Genomic DNA, 23,535 nt, shown 5'->3' on the forward strand with positions numbered 1-23,535 from the left:
CAGTCTATAGCCACCTCACAGTCTATAGTCACCTCACAGTCTATAGTCACCTCACAGTCTATAGCCACCTCGCAGTCTATAGTCACCTCACAGTCTATAGCCACCACACAGTCTATAGCCACCTCACAGTCTATAGCCACCTCGCAGTCTATAGTCACCTCGCAGTCTATAGTCACCTCGCAGTCTATAGCCACCTCACAGTCTATAGTCAACTCACAGTCTATAGCCACCTCACAGATTATAGTCACCTCACAGTCTATAGCCACCTCACAGTGTATAGCCACCTCACAGTGTATGGTCACCTCAGTCTATAGCCACCTCACAGTCTATAGTCACCTCACAGTCTATAGCCACCTCACAGTGTATTGTCACCTCAGTCTATAGCCACCTCACAGTCTATAGCCACCTCACAGTCTATAGTCACCTCACAGTCTATAGTCACCTCACAGTCTATAGCCACCTCACAGTCTATTGTCACCTCACAGTCTATAGTCACCTCATAGTCTATAGTCACCTCACAGTCTATTGCCACCTCACAGATTGTAGTCACCTCACAGTCTATAGCCACCTCGCAGTCTATAGTCACCTCACAGTCTATAGCCACCTCGCAGTCTATAGTCACCTCACAGTCTATAGCCACCTCGCAGTCTATAGTCACCTCGCAGTCTATAACCACCACACAGTCTATAGCCACCTCACAGTCTATAGTCACCTCACAATCTATAGTCACCTCACAGTCTATAGTCACCTCACAGTCTATAGCCCCCTCACAGTATATAGTCACCTCACAGTCTATAGTCACCTCACAGTCTATAGTCACCTCGCAGTCTATAGCCACCTCACAGTGTATGGTCACCTCAGTCTATAGCCACCTCACAGTCTATAGCCACCACAGTCTATAGCCACCTCACAGTCTATAGCCACCTCACAGTCTATAGTCACCTCACAGTCTATAGTCACCTCACAGTCTATAGTCACCTCGCAGTCTATAGCCACCTCACAGTGTATGGTCACCTCAGTCTATAGCCACCTCACAGTCTATAGCCACCTCACAGTCCATAGCCACCTCACAGTCTATAGTCACCTCACAGTCTATAGCCACCTCACAGTCTATAGTCACCTCACAGTCTATAGCCACCTCACAGTCTATAGTCATCTCACAGTCTATAGCCACCTCGCAGTCTATGGTCACCTCGCAGTCTATTGTCACCTCACAGTCTATAGCCACCTCACAGTCTATAGTCACCTCACAGTCTATAGCCTCCTCACAGTCTATAGCCACCTCACAGTCTATAGTCACCTCACAGTCTATAGTCACCTCACAGTCTATAGCCACCTCACAGATTGTAGTCACCTCACAGTCTATAGTCACCTCACAGTCTATAGCCACCTCACAGATTGTAGTCACCTCACAGTCTATAGCCACCTCGCAGTCTATAGTCACCTCGCAGTCTATAGCCACCACACAGTCTATAGCCACCTCACAGTCTATAGTCACCTCACAATCTACAGTCACCTCACAGTCTATAGTCACCTCACAGTCTATAACCACCTCACAGTCTATAGCCACCTCACAGTATATAGTCACCTCACAGTCTATAGTCACCTCACAGTCTATAGTCACCTCGCAGTCTATAGCCACCTCACAGTGTATGGTCACCTCAGTCTATAGCCACCTCACAGTCTATAGCCACCACAGTCTATAGCCACCTCACAGTCTATAGTCACCTCACAGTCTATAGTCACCTCACAGTCTATAGTCACCTCGCAGTCTATAGCCACCTCACAGTGTATGGTCACCTCAGTCTATAGTCACCTCACAGTCTATAGCCACCACAGTCTATAGCCACCTCACAGTCTATAGTCACCTCACAGTCTATAGCCACCTCGCAGTCTATGGTCACCTCGCAGTCTATTGTCACCTCACAGTCTATAGCCACCTCACAGTCTATAGTCACCTCACAGTCTATAGCCTCCTCACAGTCTATAGCCACCTCACAGTCTATAGTCACCTCACAGTCTATAGCCACCTCACAGATTGTAGTCACCTCACAGTCTATAGCCACCTCGCAGTCTATTGTCACCTCACAGTCTATAGTCACCTCACAGTCTATAGCCACCTCGCAGTCTATAGTCACCTCGCAGTCTATAGCCACCACACAGTCTATAGCCACCTCACAGTCTATAGTCACCTCACAATCTACAGTCACCTCACAGTCTATAGTCACCTCACAGTCTATAACCACCTCACAGTCTATAGCCACCTCACAGTATATAGTCACCTCACAGTCTATAGTCACCTCACAGTCTATAGTCACCTCGCAGTCTATAGCCACCTCACAGTGTATGGTCACCTCAGTCTATAGCCACCTCACAGTCTATAGCCACCACAGTCTATAGCCACCTCACAGTCTATAGTCACCTCACAGTCTATAGTCACCTCACAGTCTATAGTCACCTCGCAGTCTATAGCCACCTCACAGTGTATGGTCACCTCAGTCTATAGTCACCTCACAGTCTATAGCCACCACAGTCTATAGCCACCTCACAGTCTATAGTCACCTCACAGTCTATAGCCACCTCACAGTCTATAGCCACCTCACAGTATATAGTCACCTCACAGTCTATAGCCACCTCACAGTCTATAGTCACCTCACAGTCTATAGTCACCTCACAGTCTACAGCCACCTCACAGTCTATAGCCACCTCACTGTCTATAGCCACTTCACAGTCTATAGTCACCTCACAGTCTATAGCCACCTCACAGTCTATAGCCACCTCACAGTATATAGTCACCTCACAGTCTATAGCCACCTCACAGTCTATAGTCACCTCACAGTCTATAGTCACCTCACAGTCTATAGCCACCTCACAGTCTATAGCCACCTCACAGATTGTAGCCACCTCACAGTTTGTAGCCACCTCTCGGTCACTCCTCAACAGTCTCTACCATGGCTTCTGTCTCCTCCCTTACCCCAATCATGAATCACTAATGTCTGACTGCACACATAAGGGCAGAGTGTCAGATGTCAGTGTCTCCTGTGATATTTAGGAAGAGTCGGTATAATAATACAACCAGTCGCTAACGACCTGTCCCTTTGTCTCTTTCTCTAGAGGACAGACAGGCACCAGGGGTCCGGCTCTACCAATCGTGGCTCGTACCCAGTGTCCAATCAGCGTTCCTCCTCCTGCGTCGGGTAAGTCACCAACTTTTCTTACTTATAGGTTTAGAAGTAATACATTAGGTTACAAAGTATAGTAAATAATTACTTACAGGTTTAGCAGTAATACATTAGGTTACAAAGTATAGTAAATAATTGCTTACAGGTTTAGAAGTAATACATTAGGTTACAAAGTATAGTAAATAATTGCTTACAGGTTTAGCAGTAATACATTAGGTTACAAAGTATAGTAAATAATTACATACAGGTTTAGAAGTAATACATTAGGTTACAAAGTATAGTAAATAATTACATACAGGTTTAGAAGTAATACATTAGGTTACAAAGTATAGTAAATAATTACTTACAAAATGAAGTGGTCTTTGTAGCACTTGAGAACCCCAAGGCGTAAGCTCTCTCTCTCTTTTGTTACCCTCATCTGTGTTTGTGCTCAATCTAGCTGCATGGATACACGGTGCGCATGTCCCAGGGGCTTATCCCATGTTTTCATGTGCAAAATAGTTAATATTTTAATACAGTATAAACCGCGAGAAAGTCGCTTCTTGGGTTCAGATATTCCTGTCTGAGCATCTTTCCCGACTGATGTTATATGAGTGTTGTCACTGTTGTATAAATGAGGATGATGAAGCTGACTGACTGGACATGCGCTTGGGTTGCGCACAGACAATGCCGCGTCCTCTCAGCTATCGGGTGCACAGGTACCGCGTGGCGGCTTCTCTGACGTTGCAGCAATAACAATGGGCAGAAGTCACTTGTTACTGCAAACTCTGATGTGTTCTACTGTAACTGTAGCACCACAACCGGTGGACGTCTAAGCAGTAAGCCCATCGGTTGCGTCAGTAGCATAAAGACAGTCTCACTGCGACAAAGGACACAGCCACAGCTACAAAAGCATGCACCCACGAATCAGGCACATGATGTTAAATTCATGCAATAAGTACAGTATTCCTAATTCAGCAGCATTACGTGGGATGAAATATTGTAATGAGCATCACAGTGTAAAGAGCACAGAGGAGTTTTGTTGCTTACAATGTGCAAATTATTACGCCACTTTTTGTAAAGCAGGGGTGGGGAACTTTTTTTCTGCCGAGGGCCATTTTGATATATATTACATTATTCGCAGGCTCGGTACAACCGCGTGACGTCACACGGAACAGGGACACAATTGCCGGTGATTACAGCAATGCCCGGAGCATCCTGAGGATGCTCCGGGGAGCTGTAAGAGCAGCGGTGTGACCGTCTGAAGCGCCCTAAGGACGCTCCAGGTGGCACTGCTGCATAGATTGCGGCTGCAGGGGACCATTCTAGGCACCCTGCTATCCACATGAGGCTAGCAGGGAAAAGCTCAGAGGGCCAGACTAAATGATTCCGGGGGTCTTATTAGGTTCCCCATCCCTGTTGTATAGGGATAGCTTTTGCTGCGGCTAGGTTTATAGAGACATTGCATTAATAAACACATACAAAATCAGTGTCCTGGAAAATAAAATGTAGAGTTGTGAAACAGACAGCACAGGGTTAATTATTAATGAGCAACTTAAAGTGACGTTTTTACTTTGTCAAAAATAGCAGCTGCGGCCTATAAATCAGCAAATACTGTACAAGGCGTAGAGCATATAAATGTAATATGGGGCCTCTCTATGGTAATCACCGGGTGCAATAACTCATTTCCTGGTCTGTAAATTATGCCAGTGGTTCTCAAACTCGGTCCTCAGGACCCCACACAGGTCACGTTTTCCAAGTCACCCAGCAGGTGCACAGTCATTACTGGATGACGCATTTCAAAAGAGCCACAGGTGGAGCTAACTATTTCACTTCTGATTCTATGAGGAGATCTGGAAAACATGCACTGTTTGGGATCCTGAGGACCGAGTTTAAGAAACTGTGAATTACGCCGTTCCCGAAAGCTCGGTTTGAATGGTGAATACTCTGCGTACAATTCCCTTTAACATTGTGTGGCCTTTAGGAAGTTGAAAGCATGCTCAGGAATGAGAGCGGGTTCTGAGCCCTCCACCTTTGTCCACTGACAGGGTCCCGGGAAGGGTGAAGACCGTATCTCAGAGCTCCGGCTGCTACGACAGCGATGGACCAGAGCAGGTTGCTGTAGATGACTGTATGGAGGCTCACACTTACACAGGGAACAACCACGAAGGTGACAGCAGCTTTGAGAGGAACAACAACCGTAGCTCCGGCCTGCGTAGGCAGGCCATCCAGAACTGGCACCGCCGGCCCTACAGGAACAGCACTGAAGGAGAAGAGGGGGACATATCAGACGTAGGATCCAGGACCACGGAATCTGAGGCCGAGGTCTGGGAACAGGAGAGCATTGGGTCAGCAGATCTCAACACAAACCGGACGTCGGGAAGCTGCCGGCCTAAGGGTGAGTCTAGTCCTGGGCCGTGTCTGTGTCTTGTGGGTTCATTTACCATAGGGACCTTGGCATGGGGCAATGATACAACCATGCAGGCAACATACACAATGTTACTGCCTGCAGATCTCATAAACACCTATGTACACATTATTGCCCCACAGGCCACTGCTGTGAAATGTCGCCCACTAATGCATGGAAGGCGGGCGCCGGAGAATAGGCCAATACATTGACATCAGCCGAACGTTGCGTGTGCTTCAGAGGTTATGATCAGTAGATTCATACAGTCAGTTCTGCTCATCTGTCTGAGTCTGAGCGTCAATCTTCCTGATGATCCATAGGTCGCTGTGATGGGCGGATGCTGAGGCCGGAGAAAGGAAGCCCGTCCCGCACTAATGAGGTCATCAGCCCGGAGATCCTGAAGATGAGAGCAGCGTTGTTCTGCATATTCACCTACCTCGATACCAAGACTTTGCTGCGGGCTGCTGAGGTCAGTAGGGACTGGAAGTTTGTTGCCCGGCACCCAGCTGTCTGGACCCGGGTTTTCCTGGAGAATGCACGGATAACTCCAAAGGTGAGAAGTGTGGGGGCCTGTGTGGTGTGTCCACTGCATCCATCTGTCTGTACCCAGCAGCCCTGTGCTGGGGATTTCGGTTGTCTGGCATTATTCTGTATGAGAAAGTCTTGGGGGAAAAATTTACTGAGAATCGTGTTTGGTCGAGATCGCAATCTCGGGTGAGTTTAACCATTTTCAGCAACTCGGAAAATCTCGGGTGAGAATGCACCTCGATTCAATGCACCATCGGCCAAACTCGCAAGTACTTTCCGTGGAAAATATACAACTCAGGAATTTACCAAGAATCATGATTATAATCACGGGTGTGATTTGAGCAAACTCGGTCCTAAATAGAAGTTTGAGCTGCAAGTTTGGCAGAAACATATACAGATCACTATGATCTGTGTATGTTTCTGACTGTAATTACTGTCTAAAGGGTTAATGTTAAAAAAAAAGTGACATTGGGTCACATGCCCCCTCCCCCCAAAAGCATAACCAGCCTCGGGCTCCTGAGCCAGTCATGGTTTTAAAAATAGGGGGGAAAAAACATGTAGGGTTCCCCCGTATTTTAGGAACCAGCACTGGGCTTAAAAATAAGGGAAAAAATGGCATGGTGTTCTTCCTATTTTTAAAACCAGCACCGGACTCAAATCTAGTCGGGGTGTAATGCCACAGCCAGGGGACCCTTTCACCGGGTCTCCCCAGCCAAAGCATTAACACCCCAAGCTAGCCAGCACAAGCCAGAGATCTCTGGGAAGGTGGGGACCCCTCAATAAAAGGGTCCCCCCTCTCCAGAGCACCCCAGGCTTATGCTGAAGCCCGGTGCTCTTCCCTACACCCCCGTCAACAGCACGTGGGTCACAGCCAATCAGCGGCCGCTAACTGTAGAGCGGCCTCTGATTGGTTGGCGGCCCTAGAGAATGGCAGAAACAACGCGGTCTCTGTCATTCAGCGCGGTAGAGATGTATGTGTTAACACATACATCTCTACATGTCCGGTATGGATCGGTTACTTTTTTTTTTCTCAAGACCCATGGAGCCTACAGGTAAAGGGGACGAAGCTACGCCAGGAGGTAGGTGAGTATTTGATTTTTTTTTGCAAGTAAATGTGGGAATTCTACTTGGAGATGGGGACGTGAACATCTGGCAGAAGGTAAGTATGTGTGAGCGTGTGAGGTATGTAATAAACACGATGTGTGTGTACTGTCTTTTTTTTTTTTACAGTGTGGGCAGTGCTACTGTAAAAAACAATAGTATTGCTATATTCTTCACACTATTACCACTGCAATCCCTGGCCAGGGGTGCAGGGAACAGCCCCGCGCTTCAGCGTAAGCCTGGGGTGCTCAGGAAAGGGGGGATCCCTTTATTGGGGGGGGGGGGCATCTCTCCTGAGATCCCCGGCTTGTGCTGACTAGCTTGGGGTGTTAGTGCTTTGGCCGGGGAGAAAGAGTCCCCTAGCTGTGGCTTTACACCCCGGCTAGATTTGAGTCCGGTGCTGGTTTTAAAACTAAAGGGAACCTCACACCATTTTTTCCCCTATTTTTAAAACCATGGCTGGTTCTGGGAGCCCAGTGCTGGTTCATAAATTACAGGGGAACCTTACTTGTTTCTACTTCAGGGTCCATAGGGTATCCACAGGATACCTTGGGGTATAGGCGATGGCGGCAGACATCCAGGCACCACAGAGTTAAATTCTCAGCCTCCCAGGATGCACTGGGGTCCCTCTCCTATACCCCGCCCCCGAGCCTCAGGCCACTCAGTTTTTCGTTGGTGCCTGGCCGGACCAGTCGCATCGTACAGAGGGGGGTCTTTTCAAGGCCCCTGAAGATTTCTTCGCAGCTGTGGCTGCACAACTAGAGTGCTCCAGCATAGGACAGTCAGTATTGACGTCCATGCTGTCACTCCTACACCCCGCCGGTACCAGAACGCCGGTACCGATCCGGGGATGCTGGTTGGTAGCATGTGCGGTACAGCGCGGCGTCCCAGGGGTTAATAGCAGGCCAGGGGAGAACGCCTTCCCTGTCTCACAGCCGGCGTCTCCCCCGCTGCACAGTGCCATTCCACAGCGGTCTGAGCGGGCTGTGTCAGCGCTCCTCCCCCGGGCCCGCCTCCTCTCTGCTCCTCGGTGGCCATTTTCTCACTACATGTGCTGGGAATGACAAACGCTGCTGGAAGCTGTTACAGGTGCCATTGCGGTCCGGGTCCCCCGCATACCTCTCCTTCAATTAAGGTCAGTGTATGCAGCACTGTTTCCTACCAGGCTCTGGTCTGTGTAGTTGATCGCAGTGCTTGTAATGCAGGATGTTATCTGTGCATTGTATGTGACTTAAATGCTAGCGCTGTTTGCCTGTACTTTCATTTCTGACTGTCAGCCATTTTCCTATCCCTGTTCTTCTGATACAGCCCTTGCAGTGCGGTGTTGCAGGGTGTTTATTACCTCACAGTAAACTTGGTTTTTCTGTGTGGGAGGTCACATACGCTCCGTTCACAATCCTCATGTCTGAAAGTGAACGAGGATATCCTCTTCCAGCTATAATGTACTGATATCATGTGCAGTTAGCGGAGGGATATGTAGACGCTGAGGGTTTATGGAGGGCATGTTGTATTATATATCACGCCCCATTTCTGTCACTGTGCCTGCACAAAAAGGGACCGCCCTCGGCTGGCTAAGATGCTTACAGCCCTTGTGGGCAACGCTCCCTGCGTTTCCCCATAGGGGTTATCGCAGCGAGTGGTGGTCTCATCACATGCTGGGGTCCCTGGGCAGTTGATGGTACCCCAGTGTATCCGGTTTTTCGCCCCCCCAGGTCTCGCAGGAGCCTGTGTGGGTGAATTTATTGTCCAAATGGTATAGCACCTGATGGACGTTTTACAGGGGGAGTCACCATTTCGGCCTTCTAAACGGCCTTTCGGGTCTCAGACGGGTAAGGACATGACGTCTGATGACGGTGACATTATTGACTTTTTCAGACACGAGCCCCTTAGTGCAAAGGAGGCGTAGTCTGGGTCTAAAGTCTATATACCTGGCCTTATACGGGCAGTCCGTGTTGCTTTGGTTATTACATATCCCCCGTGGCTAAATCCAACTATGCCTTCTTGAAGGATAAGGGTGTTGCCACTGTAATTCCTCTATCTGGTCAGGTGGATCATTTAGAGGAGGCGTGGAAAATCCGGGTAAGCGGTTCCGTCCTCAAAAACGGTTGACCTTTTGCATACCCCTTTGCGGATAATTATTTTTCCGAATGGGAGTTACCGTTACGGGTAGATTCTCATGTTACACGCCTAGTGAGGAGTGCTACGTGGCCCATGCCCTCCAGGTCCTCCTTGAAGGAGGTTACACATTGCAAGGTGCAAATATATCTAAAATCCAATTATTCCCTTGCTGGAGGGGCTTCCAGGCCGGCTATGGCTGTGTCCTGGGGGGCCAGAGCCATGGAGCGCTGGGTAGGTAACTGGATCTCTGCACACTGACTCTCCAGCAGAGCAGGTGGATAGTGGCAAATTCTCAGAGACTTAGCCACGTTCATAATGAGACAGTCTTACATATAGCCTACTCCTTTCCAGAATCTCCTCGGCAGCAGTAGCGGCTCGGCAGCAGTAGCGGCTCGCCGCTCCCTGTGGTTGCGCTCTTGGAAAGCGGACGCAGATTCCATTTGGAATGCTTTGCCTTTTACGGGACAGGTCATGTTTGGCCCTCATCTGGACACAATTGTGGCCCCGCAGGCAGCAGATACGTCTGCCTGTCTGCCATCGGCTACAGTCCCATCGGGGTCTGGGGTTTTGTCTTTTCGGCCCTGTGAGGCCAGGGTAAGTCTAAAATATAGCTTTCCAAGACAGTCAGTAGCCAGGAAATCTGCTCAGCCATAAGAACAGGCTTGGATTACAAGACGTCCTACTCCCAAGATGGACTATAAGCCTTCAGCCTCAGGGGACGGGCCTCCTCTCGGGGGACCCCAGAGTTGGAGGCCGGCTTCTCCAGTTCACCCAGTGCTGGTGTCTGACCTCCACGGACACTGGGGTAAGATAAGTATTTTCTTCAATGTATGTCCTCTCCTCCCGGTAAAAGCCTCCCAGACGGTTTTTCATTACAGGTCTTCTGTCAATTCAAGACAAGGCCCTGTAATTTTTGAGGGTGTTACACTCTATGCTCCAGGCAGGAGTTATAGTACCTATTCCGTTGCCCCAAAGGGGAACGAGGTATTACTCCATCCTCTTTCTGGTACGGAAACCCAATGGGTCTTACCTGGACATCCTCAACCTCGAATCCTTCAACAAATTCTTAAGGGTTCCTTGGTTCAGGAGGGGGACCCTGCATTCCATCACTCAATGGAGCCTGGGAAGTTTGTGGTGTCGTTGGATACATTCAGGGTGACTACCTGAATGTCCCTATTTTCTTCGAACACCAGTGTTTTTCCTCAGGTTTGCAGTGGTCAATAAGCATTTCCAGTTTTACCAGGGTCAAGTTAGGGCTGACTGATACACTGGAAATGGTCCTCTCTGATTCTTCATAGAGGATGCTCCATAAGGTGTCGCTGTTCGACATGGTGGAGAGTACCCAGTGTCACTCTAGAAAAATTGATCCTATCCGGATGGGATGGGTTGCCCCATAGGATAAAGTCAATAGTGCTTTCCCCTAAGGTTTGTCTTTCTCTGGCCTGGTGGCTGCGGAAAGCTTACCTAAACAAGGGGCACCTCCTTTGGGATTGCGCACCGGGTCCTTCTGACAACGGACGCCAGTATCCGTGGCTGGGAAGCAGTGACGGGTCCACACTTGTTCCAGGGCATGTGGACACCAGTAGTTTTTGCGCTTCCCATAAACATCTGAGAACTCTGAGCAGTATTCACGGTTCTCCAGCATGCAGGACAGGTCCTCCACGGAAATACCGTGCAGGTACGGTCTGACAACGCCATCATGATGGCTTATGTAAACCACCTAGGTGGTTCCCAAAGTCGGGCGACACTAACAGTGGTGTCCCGAATTCTGGCTTGGGTGGAAGGCTATATCCCTGCCGTCATCAGCAGTGTTCATTCAGAAATCCTCAGATAGAAAGCAGGCTTTCCCAGCCGTCAAGACGTGCATTCAGGGAAATGTCCTCTTCATCAGGAGGTGTTCAATCTTCTGGTGAACAAGTGGAGCCTTTCAGAGATGAGACTCTTATGGTAGACGTATGTTGGTCCAGTGGACCTTCTAAGTTGTGTACCTCGTCCCTCCGTTATCCCTTCTTCCAGTAATAGCAAGAAGGAGGCGCGCTCCTGCTGATAGCTCGTGCGTGGGCCAGACGGCACTATTACTCAGATCTTTGGAGTGTTTCAGTTAACACTCCGAAGCTGTTACCTCTACGACCAGACCTGTTGTCTCAGGATCCTGGCTGATACCCAGACCTGGGTTGTCTGTCCTTGCCGGTGTGGTGGTGGAGACTGCTCTCTTAAGGTCTAGGAGTTTTTCCAGCTCTATAGTTAACAGGGCCTATGTCCATGCTAAGAGCTCGGAAGATTTTATCTGCAAGAATTTACCATCAGGTATGGCATACTTTCTTTCAGTTGTGTCGCCTCTGCTCCTCGGGTATTCCTGATATCCAGAGTGTTGGCTTTCCTACAGGTGGGCTTAGATAACGGTCTTCGCCTTGCTTACCTGACGGTGCAGGTTTCTGCCCTGTTGGTTTCATCGTAGGATTGCTACTCTGATGTCCGCACCTTTGTGCAGGGTATACATTATATTCAGCATCCCTTTGTTCCTCCTGTGGCTCCTTGGGATTTGGCTGTGGTCTTTAGGGCTCTCTGAGGACCGCCATTTGATCCACTGGGCTCAGTGGACTTCAAATGGCTTATGGCTAGGAATGTATTCCTTCTGGCCATTGATTTGGCCGGTAGGATCTCAGAATGGGGGGCTCTGTCATGTAGACCTCCCTCTTTCTCATCTTTCCTAGGAACAGGGCAGTGCTTCGCACTTGCCCTGGTTTTGTACCTACGGTGGTGTCTAGTTTCCACATCAATGAGGAAATTATAGTACCTGCCTTTACTTCCCCAGTCTTTTCTGCTGGTGAGGCCTCTTTGGATGTGGTACGGGCTCTAAGAATTTAAGTTGACCGTACCAGTCCATTTAAGAAATCAGACTCTCGGTTTTGTCCTTTCTGGTTTCCATAAAATGGGTTGGCCTGCCACTGCGTTAGCTTTGGCAGGATGGATTGACAGGTCTTCCTGTTCCATCCTCTTTTAAAGCTCTTCCACTAGGTCTGTGGTTCCTTAGTGGGCAGCTCGACGTGGCGCTTCAGCGGTTCAGCGGTGATTGGCAGCCACGTGGTCATCTGTCCATATTTTTGCAAGGTATTATGTTTTTGATACCTTCGCCTCTCAGGATGCTTCCTTCGGGCGGCGGATTCTCCTTACAGCACAGGAGCGTCCCCACCCTTAAAGGATACTGCTTTGGGACATCCCCAAGGTTTCCTGTGGATACCCTATGGACCCTGAAGTAGAAAATATGAGATATGGTAAGAACTTACCTTTGTTATCTCTATTTCTACGAAGTCCATAGGGTTCCACAGGACTCCCGCCCTGTCGCACCTGAACTGCAGATGGGCTTTAATCTGGTCACCGGTTTCTCCGTCTCCTTCTGGTGAGAATGTGATTCTTGTGTGTTCCAGACTTTCTTCTCTCTCTTTTTTGCTCCTGCTCCGGCCTATGGCTTGTTACGAAACTGAGTGGCCTGAGGCTCGGGGGCGTGGTATAGGAGAGGGACCCCAGTGCATCCTGGGAGGCTGAGAATTTAACTCTGTGGTGCCTGGATGTCTGCCGCCATCGCCTATACCCCAAGGTATCCTGTGGAACCCTATGGACTTCGTAGAAATAGAGATAACAAAGGTAAGTTCTTACCATATCTCAGATTTTTTCCCCCCGTATTTTTAAAACCAGAACTGACTCGGGAGCCCGGGGCTGGTTATGCTTTTCGGTGGGGAACCCTACATCATTTTTTTTTTATTTTTAACATTAACGCTTTATTTCTTCTTTAAACACACAAGCAGCCTGCACAGATCTCACTGATATGTGCGGGCCGCTTGTCCGGGTGAGTTTGGCTGCTGTCAGACTCAGGGAACTCGGCAGAGAAATCTAGATCACATTCACCATCGGAAAAAACACGATTTCAGCAAACCCCGATTCTTGGTACTGTATATTTGAGAGTTTCAGCGATGCAAATCAAGTTTCTACTCGGGCAATCAATACCCGACACGATTCTTAGTAGATTTTACCCTTAGTGTGGTGCTGTGTGTGGGTAACGCAGATAAATATTGTATACTCCTGCTCCTGCTTGACATGTTGTCATGTCTCCCATGTTCTAGCTATCTCTCCATCCCTCCGTCCATTTAATAACTTCCCATTAACAACGCTCATGCTAGATGTCACTCACAGATGACTAAACAATTACCGGCCACTTTACAGAGCACTTTAGTACGATTATCTGAGACTCAACAGCCACCAGGGAATACAGGTTCCAATGCTGCCCTGACTGTACGTACATCCATCATTTACATACACACCAAAAACAACAGAGGTACAGTACGTCCAGCCCCAAGATAGAGAAAACTGTACAAGACACAAACATACAGAGAGTAAGTAACCATTAAGGACCAGTATTTGGTCTATTCACTTCTGACATACTGCACTATACTATACAACTATACATACTACACTATACTATACATACTGCACTATAATATACATACTACACAATACTATACATACTACACTATACTATACATACTACACTATACATACGTACTATACTATACGTACTACACTATACATACGTACTATACTATAATATACGTACACTATACATACTACACAATACTATACATACTGCACTATACTATACATACTACATTATACTATACATACTGTACTATAATATACATACTACACTATACTATACATACTGCACTATAATATACATACTACACAATACTATACATACTACACTATACTATACATACTACACTATACATTCGTACTATACTATACATACTACACTATACATACGTACTATACTATAATATACGTACACTATACAAACTACACAATACTATACATACTACACTATACATTCGTACTATACTATACATACTACACTATACATACGTACTATACTATAATATACGTACACTATACATACTACACAATACTATACATACTGCACTATACTATACAAACTGCACTATAATATACATACTACACAATACTATACATACTACACTATACTATACATACTACACTATACATACGTACTACACTATAATATACGTACACTATACATACTACACACTACTATACATACTACACTATACTATACATACTGCACTATAATATACATACTACACAATACTATACATACTACACTATACTATACATACTACACTATACATTCGTACTATACTATACATACTACACTATACATACGTACTATACTATAATATACGTACACTATACAAACTACACAATACTATACATACTACACTATACATTCGTACTATACTATACATACTACACTATACATACGTACTATACTATAATATACGTACACTATACATACTACACAATACTATACATACTGCACTATACTATACAAACTGCACTATAATATACATACTACACAATACTATACATACTACACTATACTATACATACTACACTATACATACGTACTACACTATAATATACGTACACTATACATACTACACACTACTATACATACTGCACTATACTATACAAACTGCACTATAATATACATACTACACAATACTATACATACTACACTATACTATACATACTACACTATACATACGTACTACACTATAATATACGTACACTATACATACTACACACTACTATACATACTACACTATACTATACATACTGCACTATAATATACATACTACACAATACTATACATACTACACTATACTATACATACTACACTATACATTCGTACTATACGTGCTACACTATACATACGTACTATACTATAATATATGTACACTATACATACTAACACTACTATACATACTACACTATACTATACATACTGCACTATAATATACATACTACACAATACTATACATACTACACTATACTATACATACTACACTATACACTCGTACTATACTATACGTACTACACTATACATACGTACTATACTATAATATACGTACACTATACATACTACACAATACTATACATACAACACAATACTATACATACTGCACTATACTATACATACTACACTAAACTATACACTACACAATACTATACATACTACACTATACTATACATACTCCACTATGCTATACATACTACACTATACTATACATACTGCACTATACTATACATACTGCACTATACTATACACACTACACAATACTATACATACTACACTATACTATACTATACATACTACACAATAATATACATACTGCACTATACTATACATACTATACTATACACACTACACAATACTATATATACTGCACTATACTATACATACTGCACTACACTATACATACTGCACTATACTATAGATACTATACATACTACACTTTACTATACATACTACACTATACGTACTACACTATACTATACATACTACACTACTGTATACTATGCATACTAAACTATACTATACATACTACACTATACATACTACACTACTGTATACTATGCATACTACACTATACTATACATACTACACAATACTATAAATCTGCACTATACTATACATACTACACTTTACTATACATACTACACTATACTATACGTACTACACTATACTATACATACTACACTACTGTATACTATGCATACTAAACTATACTCTACATACTACACTACTGTATACTATACATACTACACTATACTATACATACTACACTATAATATACATACAACACAATACTATACATACTGCACTATACTATACATACTACACTATACTATACACTACACAATACTATACATACTACACTATACTATACATACTCCACTATGCTATACATACTACACTATACTATACATACTGCACTATACTATACACACTACACAATACTATACATACTACACTATACTATACTATACATACTACACAATAATATACATACTACACTATACTATACTATACATACTACACAATAATATACATACTGCACTATACTATACATACTATACTATACACACTACGCAATACTATATATACTGCACTATACTATACATACTGCACTATACTATACATACGTACTATACATACTACACTATACATACTGCACTATACTATAGATACTATACATACTACACTTTACTATACATACTACACTATACGTACTACACTATACTATACATACTACACTACTGTATACTATGCATACTACACTATACTATACATACTACACAATACTATAAATCTGCACTATACTATACATACTACACTTTACTATACATACTACACTATACTATACGTACTACACTATACTATACATACTACACTACTGTATACTATGCATACTAAACTATACTCTACATACTACACTACTGTATACTATACATACTACACTATGCTATACTATACATACTATACATACTACACTATACTATACATACTATACATACTACACTATGCTATACTATACATACGTACTATACATACTACACTATACATACTGCACTATACTATAGATACTATACATACTACACTTTACTATACATACTACACTATACGTACTACACTATACTATACATACTACACTACTGTATACTATGCATACTAAACTATACTATACATACTACACAATACTATAAATCTGCACTATACTATACATACTACACTTTACTATACATACTACACTATACTATACGTACTACACTATACTATACATACTACACTACTGTATACTATACATACTACACTATACTATACATACTATACTATACATACTACACTATACTATATTATAGATACTACACTACTGTATACTATACATACTAGACTATACTATACTATACATACTACACTATGCTATACTATACATACTATACTATACATACTACACTATACTATATTATACATACTACACTACTGTATACTATACATACTACACTATACTATACATACTACACTATACTATACATACTACACTACTGTATACTATACATACTATACTATACATACTACACTATACTATACTATACATACTACACTATACATACTACACTACTGTATACTATGCATACTACACTATACTATACATACTACACAATACTATGCATACTACACTATACTATACATACTACCAGTGGTCGAAGTGGGAATTTTATAGTGGGGGTATGGAAAATCTAAGGTTGCACTTATGTGCGCACTGAAGGCGCGCATGCCCACAATGCTCACAGTAGTAGTGCCTTTTATGCAATGCCCACAGTAGTTGTGCCCTTATACAATGCCCACAGTTGTAGTGCCCTTATACAATGCCCCCTATGCAGTGCCCACAGTAGTAGTGCTCTTTATACAATGCCCACAGTAGTAGTGCTCCTTATAATAGTGACCCCTATATATTGCCCCACAGTAGTAGTGCCCCTTGTAGGAGCGCCCCTCAGTAGTAGTTGTGCCCCTTGAAGTAGTGCCCATAGTAGTAGTGGTGCCCCTTGAAGTAGTGGCCATAGTAGTAGTAGTAGTGCCCCTTGAAGTAGTGCCCATAGTAGTAGTAGTAGTGCCCCTTGAAGTAGTGCCCATAGTAGTAGTTCCCCTTGAAGTAGAACCTCCTTACACAAAAACACACAGACAAACACACATAAAAACATACTTACGTGAAGCCCCGCTCTGGTGCCCGCCGCTGTCCGCCAGCTCCTCGCTCTGCACTGTGCTACATATACATACTACACTATACTATACTACATTATACTATACTATACATACTACACTATACTATACATACTACACTATACTATATTATACATACTACACTATACTATACATACTACATTATACTATACTATACATACTACACTATACTATACATACTACACTATACTATACTATACATACTACACTATACTATACATACTACACTATACAATACTATACATACTACACTATACTATACATACTACACTATACTATATTATACATACTACACTATACTATACATACTACATTATACTATACTATACATACTACACTATACTATACATACTACACTATACTATACATACTACACTATGCTATACATACTACACTATGCTATATTATACATACTACACTATACATACTACATTATACATACTACACTATATTATACATACTACATTATACTATACTATACATACTACACTATACTATACATACTACACTATACTATACATACTACACTATGCTATACATACTACACTATGCTATACTATACATACTACACTATACTATACATACTACATTATACATACTACACTATACTATACATACTACACTATACTATATTATACATACTACACTATACTATACATACTACATTATACTATACTATACATACTACACTATACTATACATACTACACTACACTATACATACTACACTATGCTATACATACTACACTATGCTATATTATACATACTACACTATACATACTACATTATACATACTACACTATATTATACATACTACATTATACTATACTATACATACTACACTATACTATACATACTACACTATACTATACATACTACACTATACATACTACACTATACTATACATACTACATTATACTATACATACTACACTATACTATACATACTACATTATACTATACATACTACACTATACTATACATACTACACTATACTATATTATACATACTACACTATACTATACATACTACATTATACTATATTATACATACTACACTATACTATACATACTACACTATACTATACATACTACACTATACATACTACATTATACATACTACACTATACTATACATACTACACTATACATACTACATTATACATACTACACTATATTATACATACTACATTATACTATACTATACATACTACACTATACTATAATATACATACTACACTATACTATACATACTACACTATGCTATATTATACATACTACACTATACATACTACATTATACATACTACACTATATTATAAATACTACATTATACTATACTATACATACTACACTATACTATACATACTACACTATACTATACATACTACACTATACATACTACACTATACTATACATACTACATTATACTATACATACTACACTATACTATACATACTACATTATACTATACATACTACACTATACTATACATACTACACTATACAATATTATACATACTACACTATCCTATACATACTACATTATACTATATTATACATACTACACTATACTATACATACTACACTATACTATACATACTACACTATACTATACATACTACATTATACATACTACACTATATTATACATACTACATTATACTATACTATACATACTACACTATACTATACATACTACACTATACTATACATACTACATTATACTATACTATACATACTACACTATACTATACATACTACACTATACTATACATACTACACTATACATACTACACTATACTATACATACTACATTATACTATACATACTACACTATACTATACATACTACATTATACTATACATACTACACTATACTATACATACTACACTATACTATATTATACATACTACACTATACTATACATACTACATTATACTATACATACTACACTATACTATACATACTACATTATACTATACTATACATACTACACTATACTATACATACTACACTATACATACTACACTATACTATACATACTACATTATACTATACTATACATACTACACTATACTATACATACTACACTATACTATATTATACATACTACACTATACTATACATACTACACTATACTATACATACTACACTATACATACTACACTTTACTATACTATACATACTACACTATACTATACATACTGCACTATACTATACATACTACACTTTACTATACATACTACACTATACTATACATACTGCACTACACTATACATACTACACTATACTATACATACTGCACTACACTATACATACTACACTATACTATACATACTACACTACACTATACTATACATACTGCACTACACTATACATACTACACTATACTATACATACTACACTATACTATACATACTACACTATACTATATTATACATACTACACTATACTATACATACTACATTATACTATACTATACATACTACACTATACTATACATACTACATTATACTATACTATACATACTACACTATACTATACATACTACATTATACTATACTATACATACTACACTATACTATACATACTACACTATACTATATTATACATACTACACTATACTATACATACTACACTATACTATACATACTACACTATACTATACATACTACACTTTACTATACATACTACACTATAATATATTATACATACTACACTATACTATACATACTACACTATACTATACATACTACACTATACTATATTATACATACTACACTATACTATACATACTGCACTACACTATACATACTACACAATACTATACATACTACATTATACTGTACTATACATACTACACTTTACTATACTATACATACTACACTATGCTATACTATACATACTATACTATACATACTACACTATACTATACATACTACACAATACTATACATACTGCACTATACTATACATACTACACTATTCTATACTATGCATACTACATTATACTATACATACTACACTATACTATACATATTACACTATTCTATACTATACATACTACACAATACTATACATACTGCACTATACTATACATACTACACTATACTATACATACTACATTATACTATACTATACATACTACACTATACTATACATACTACACTTTACTATACTATACATACTATACTATACATACTACACTATACTATACATACTACACAATACTATACATACTGCACTATACTATACATACTACACTATTCTATACTATGCATACTACATTATACTATACATACTACACTATACTATACATATTACACTATTCTATACTATACATACTACACAATACTATACATACTGCACTATACTATACATACTACACTATACTATACATACTACATTATACTATACTATACATACTACATTATACTATACTATACATACTACACTATACTATACATACTACACTTTACTATACTATACATACTACACTTTACTATACATACTACACAATGCTATACATACTGCACTACACTATACATACTACACTATACCATACATACTACACTTTACTATACTATACATACTACACTATGCTATACTATACATACTACACTTTACTATACATACTACACTATACTATACATACTACATTATACTATACTATACATATTACACTATACTATACATACTACACTTTACTATACTATACATACTATACTATACATACTACACTATACTATACATACTGCACTTTACTATACATATTACACTATACTATATTATACATAGTACACTATACTATACATACTGCACTATACTATCCATACTACACAATACTATACATACTTCACTATACTATACATACTACATTATACTATACTATACATACTACACTATACTATACATACTACACTATACATTCGTACTATACTATACATACTACACTATACATACGTACTATACTATAATATACGTACACTAAACATACTACACAATACTATACATACTGCACTATACTATACAAACTGCACTATAATATGCATACTACACAATACTATACATACTACACTATACTATACATACTACACTATACATACGTACTATACTATAATATACGTACACTATACATACTACACACTACTATACATACTACACTATACTATACATACTGCACTATAATATACATACTACACAATACTATACATACTACACTATACTATACATACTACACTATACATTCGTACTATACTATACGTGCTACACTATACATACGTACTATACTATAATATATGTACACTATACATACTACACACTACTATACATACTACACTATACTATACATACTGCACTATAATATACATACTACACAATACTATACATACTACACATACTACACTATACATTCGTACTATACTATACGTACTACACTATACATACGTACTATACTATAATATACGTACACTATACATACTACACAATACTATACATACTGCACTGTAATATACATACAACACAATACTATACATACTGCACTATACTATACATACTACACTATACTATACACTACACAATACTATACATACTACACTATACTATACATTCTACACTATACTATACATACTGCACTATACTATACATACTGCACTATACTATACACACTACACAATACTATACATACTACACTATACTATACTATACATACTACACAATAATATACATACTGCACTATACTATACATACTATACTATACACACTACACAATACTATATATACTGCACTATACTATACATACGTACTATACATACTACACTATACATATTGCACTATACTATAGATACTATACATACTACACTTTACTATACATACTACACTATACGTACTACACTATACTATACATACTACACTACTGTATACTATGCATACTAAACTATACTATACATACTACACTATACATACTACACTACTGTATACTATGCATACTACACTATACTATACATACTACACAATACTATAAATCTGCACTATACTATACATACTACACTTTACTATACATACTACACTATACTATACGTACTACACTATACTATACATACTACACTACTGTATACTATGCATACTAAACTATACTCTACATACTACACTACTGTATACTATACATACTACACTATACTATACATACTACACTATACTATACATACTACACTATGCTATACTATACATACTACACTATACTATACATACTATACTATACTATACATACTGCACTATAATATACATACTACACAATACTATACATACTACACTATACATTCGTACTATACTATACGTGCTACACTATACATACTACACACTACTATACATACTACACTATACTATACATACTGCACTATAATATACATACTACACAATACTATACATACTACACTATACTATACATACTACACTATACATACGTACTACACTATACATACGTACTATAATATACGTACGCTATACACACTACACAATACTATACATACTGCACTATAATATACATACTACATTATACTATACA

The 23,535-nt window shown here is 40.2% G+C and overlaps 1 protein-coding gene across 1 annotated transcript in view; it reads left to right on the forward strand.

Moving 5' to 3' along the window:
* The window catches only part of FBXO41 (F-box protein 41), a 304,762-nt gene that overhangs the window by 216,045 nt on the left and 65,182 nt on the right, over positions 1 to 23,535 (forward strand). Inside the window, exons 5-7 of the mRNA XM_088458884.1 lie at positions 3,115 to 3,197; positions 5,210 to 5,559; positions 5,889 to 6,121. Of these exons, the coding sequence (XP_088315010.1) occupies positions 3,115 to 3,197; positions 5,210 to 5,559; positions 5,889 to 6,121 (666 nt within the window). The remainder of the gene's footprint in view (positions 1 to 3,114; positions 3,198 to 5,209; positions 5,560 to 5,888; positions 6,122 to 23,535) is intronic.

This window comes from Taudactylus pleione, unplaced genomic scaffold (genome assembly GCF_031769625.1).
Source record: "Taudactylus pleione unplaced genomic scaffold, aTauple2 ptg000861l, whole genome shotgun sequence".
Classification (NCBI taxonomy): Eukaryota; Metazoa; Chordata; class Amphibia; order Anura; family Myobatrachidae; genus Taudactylus; species Taudactylus pleione.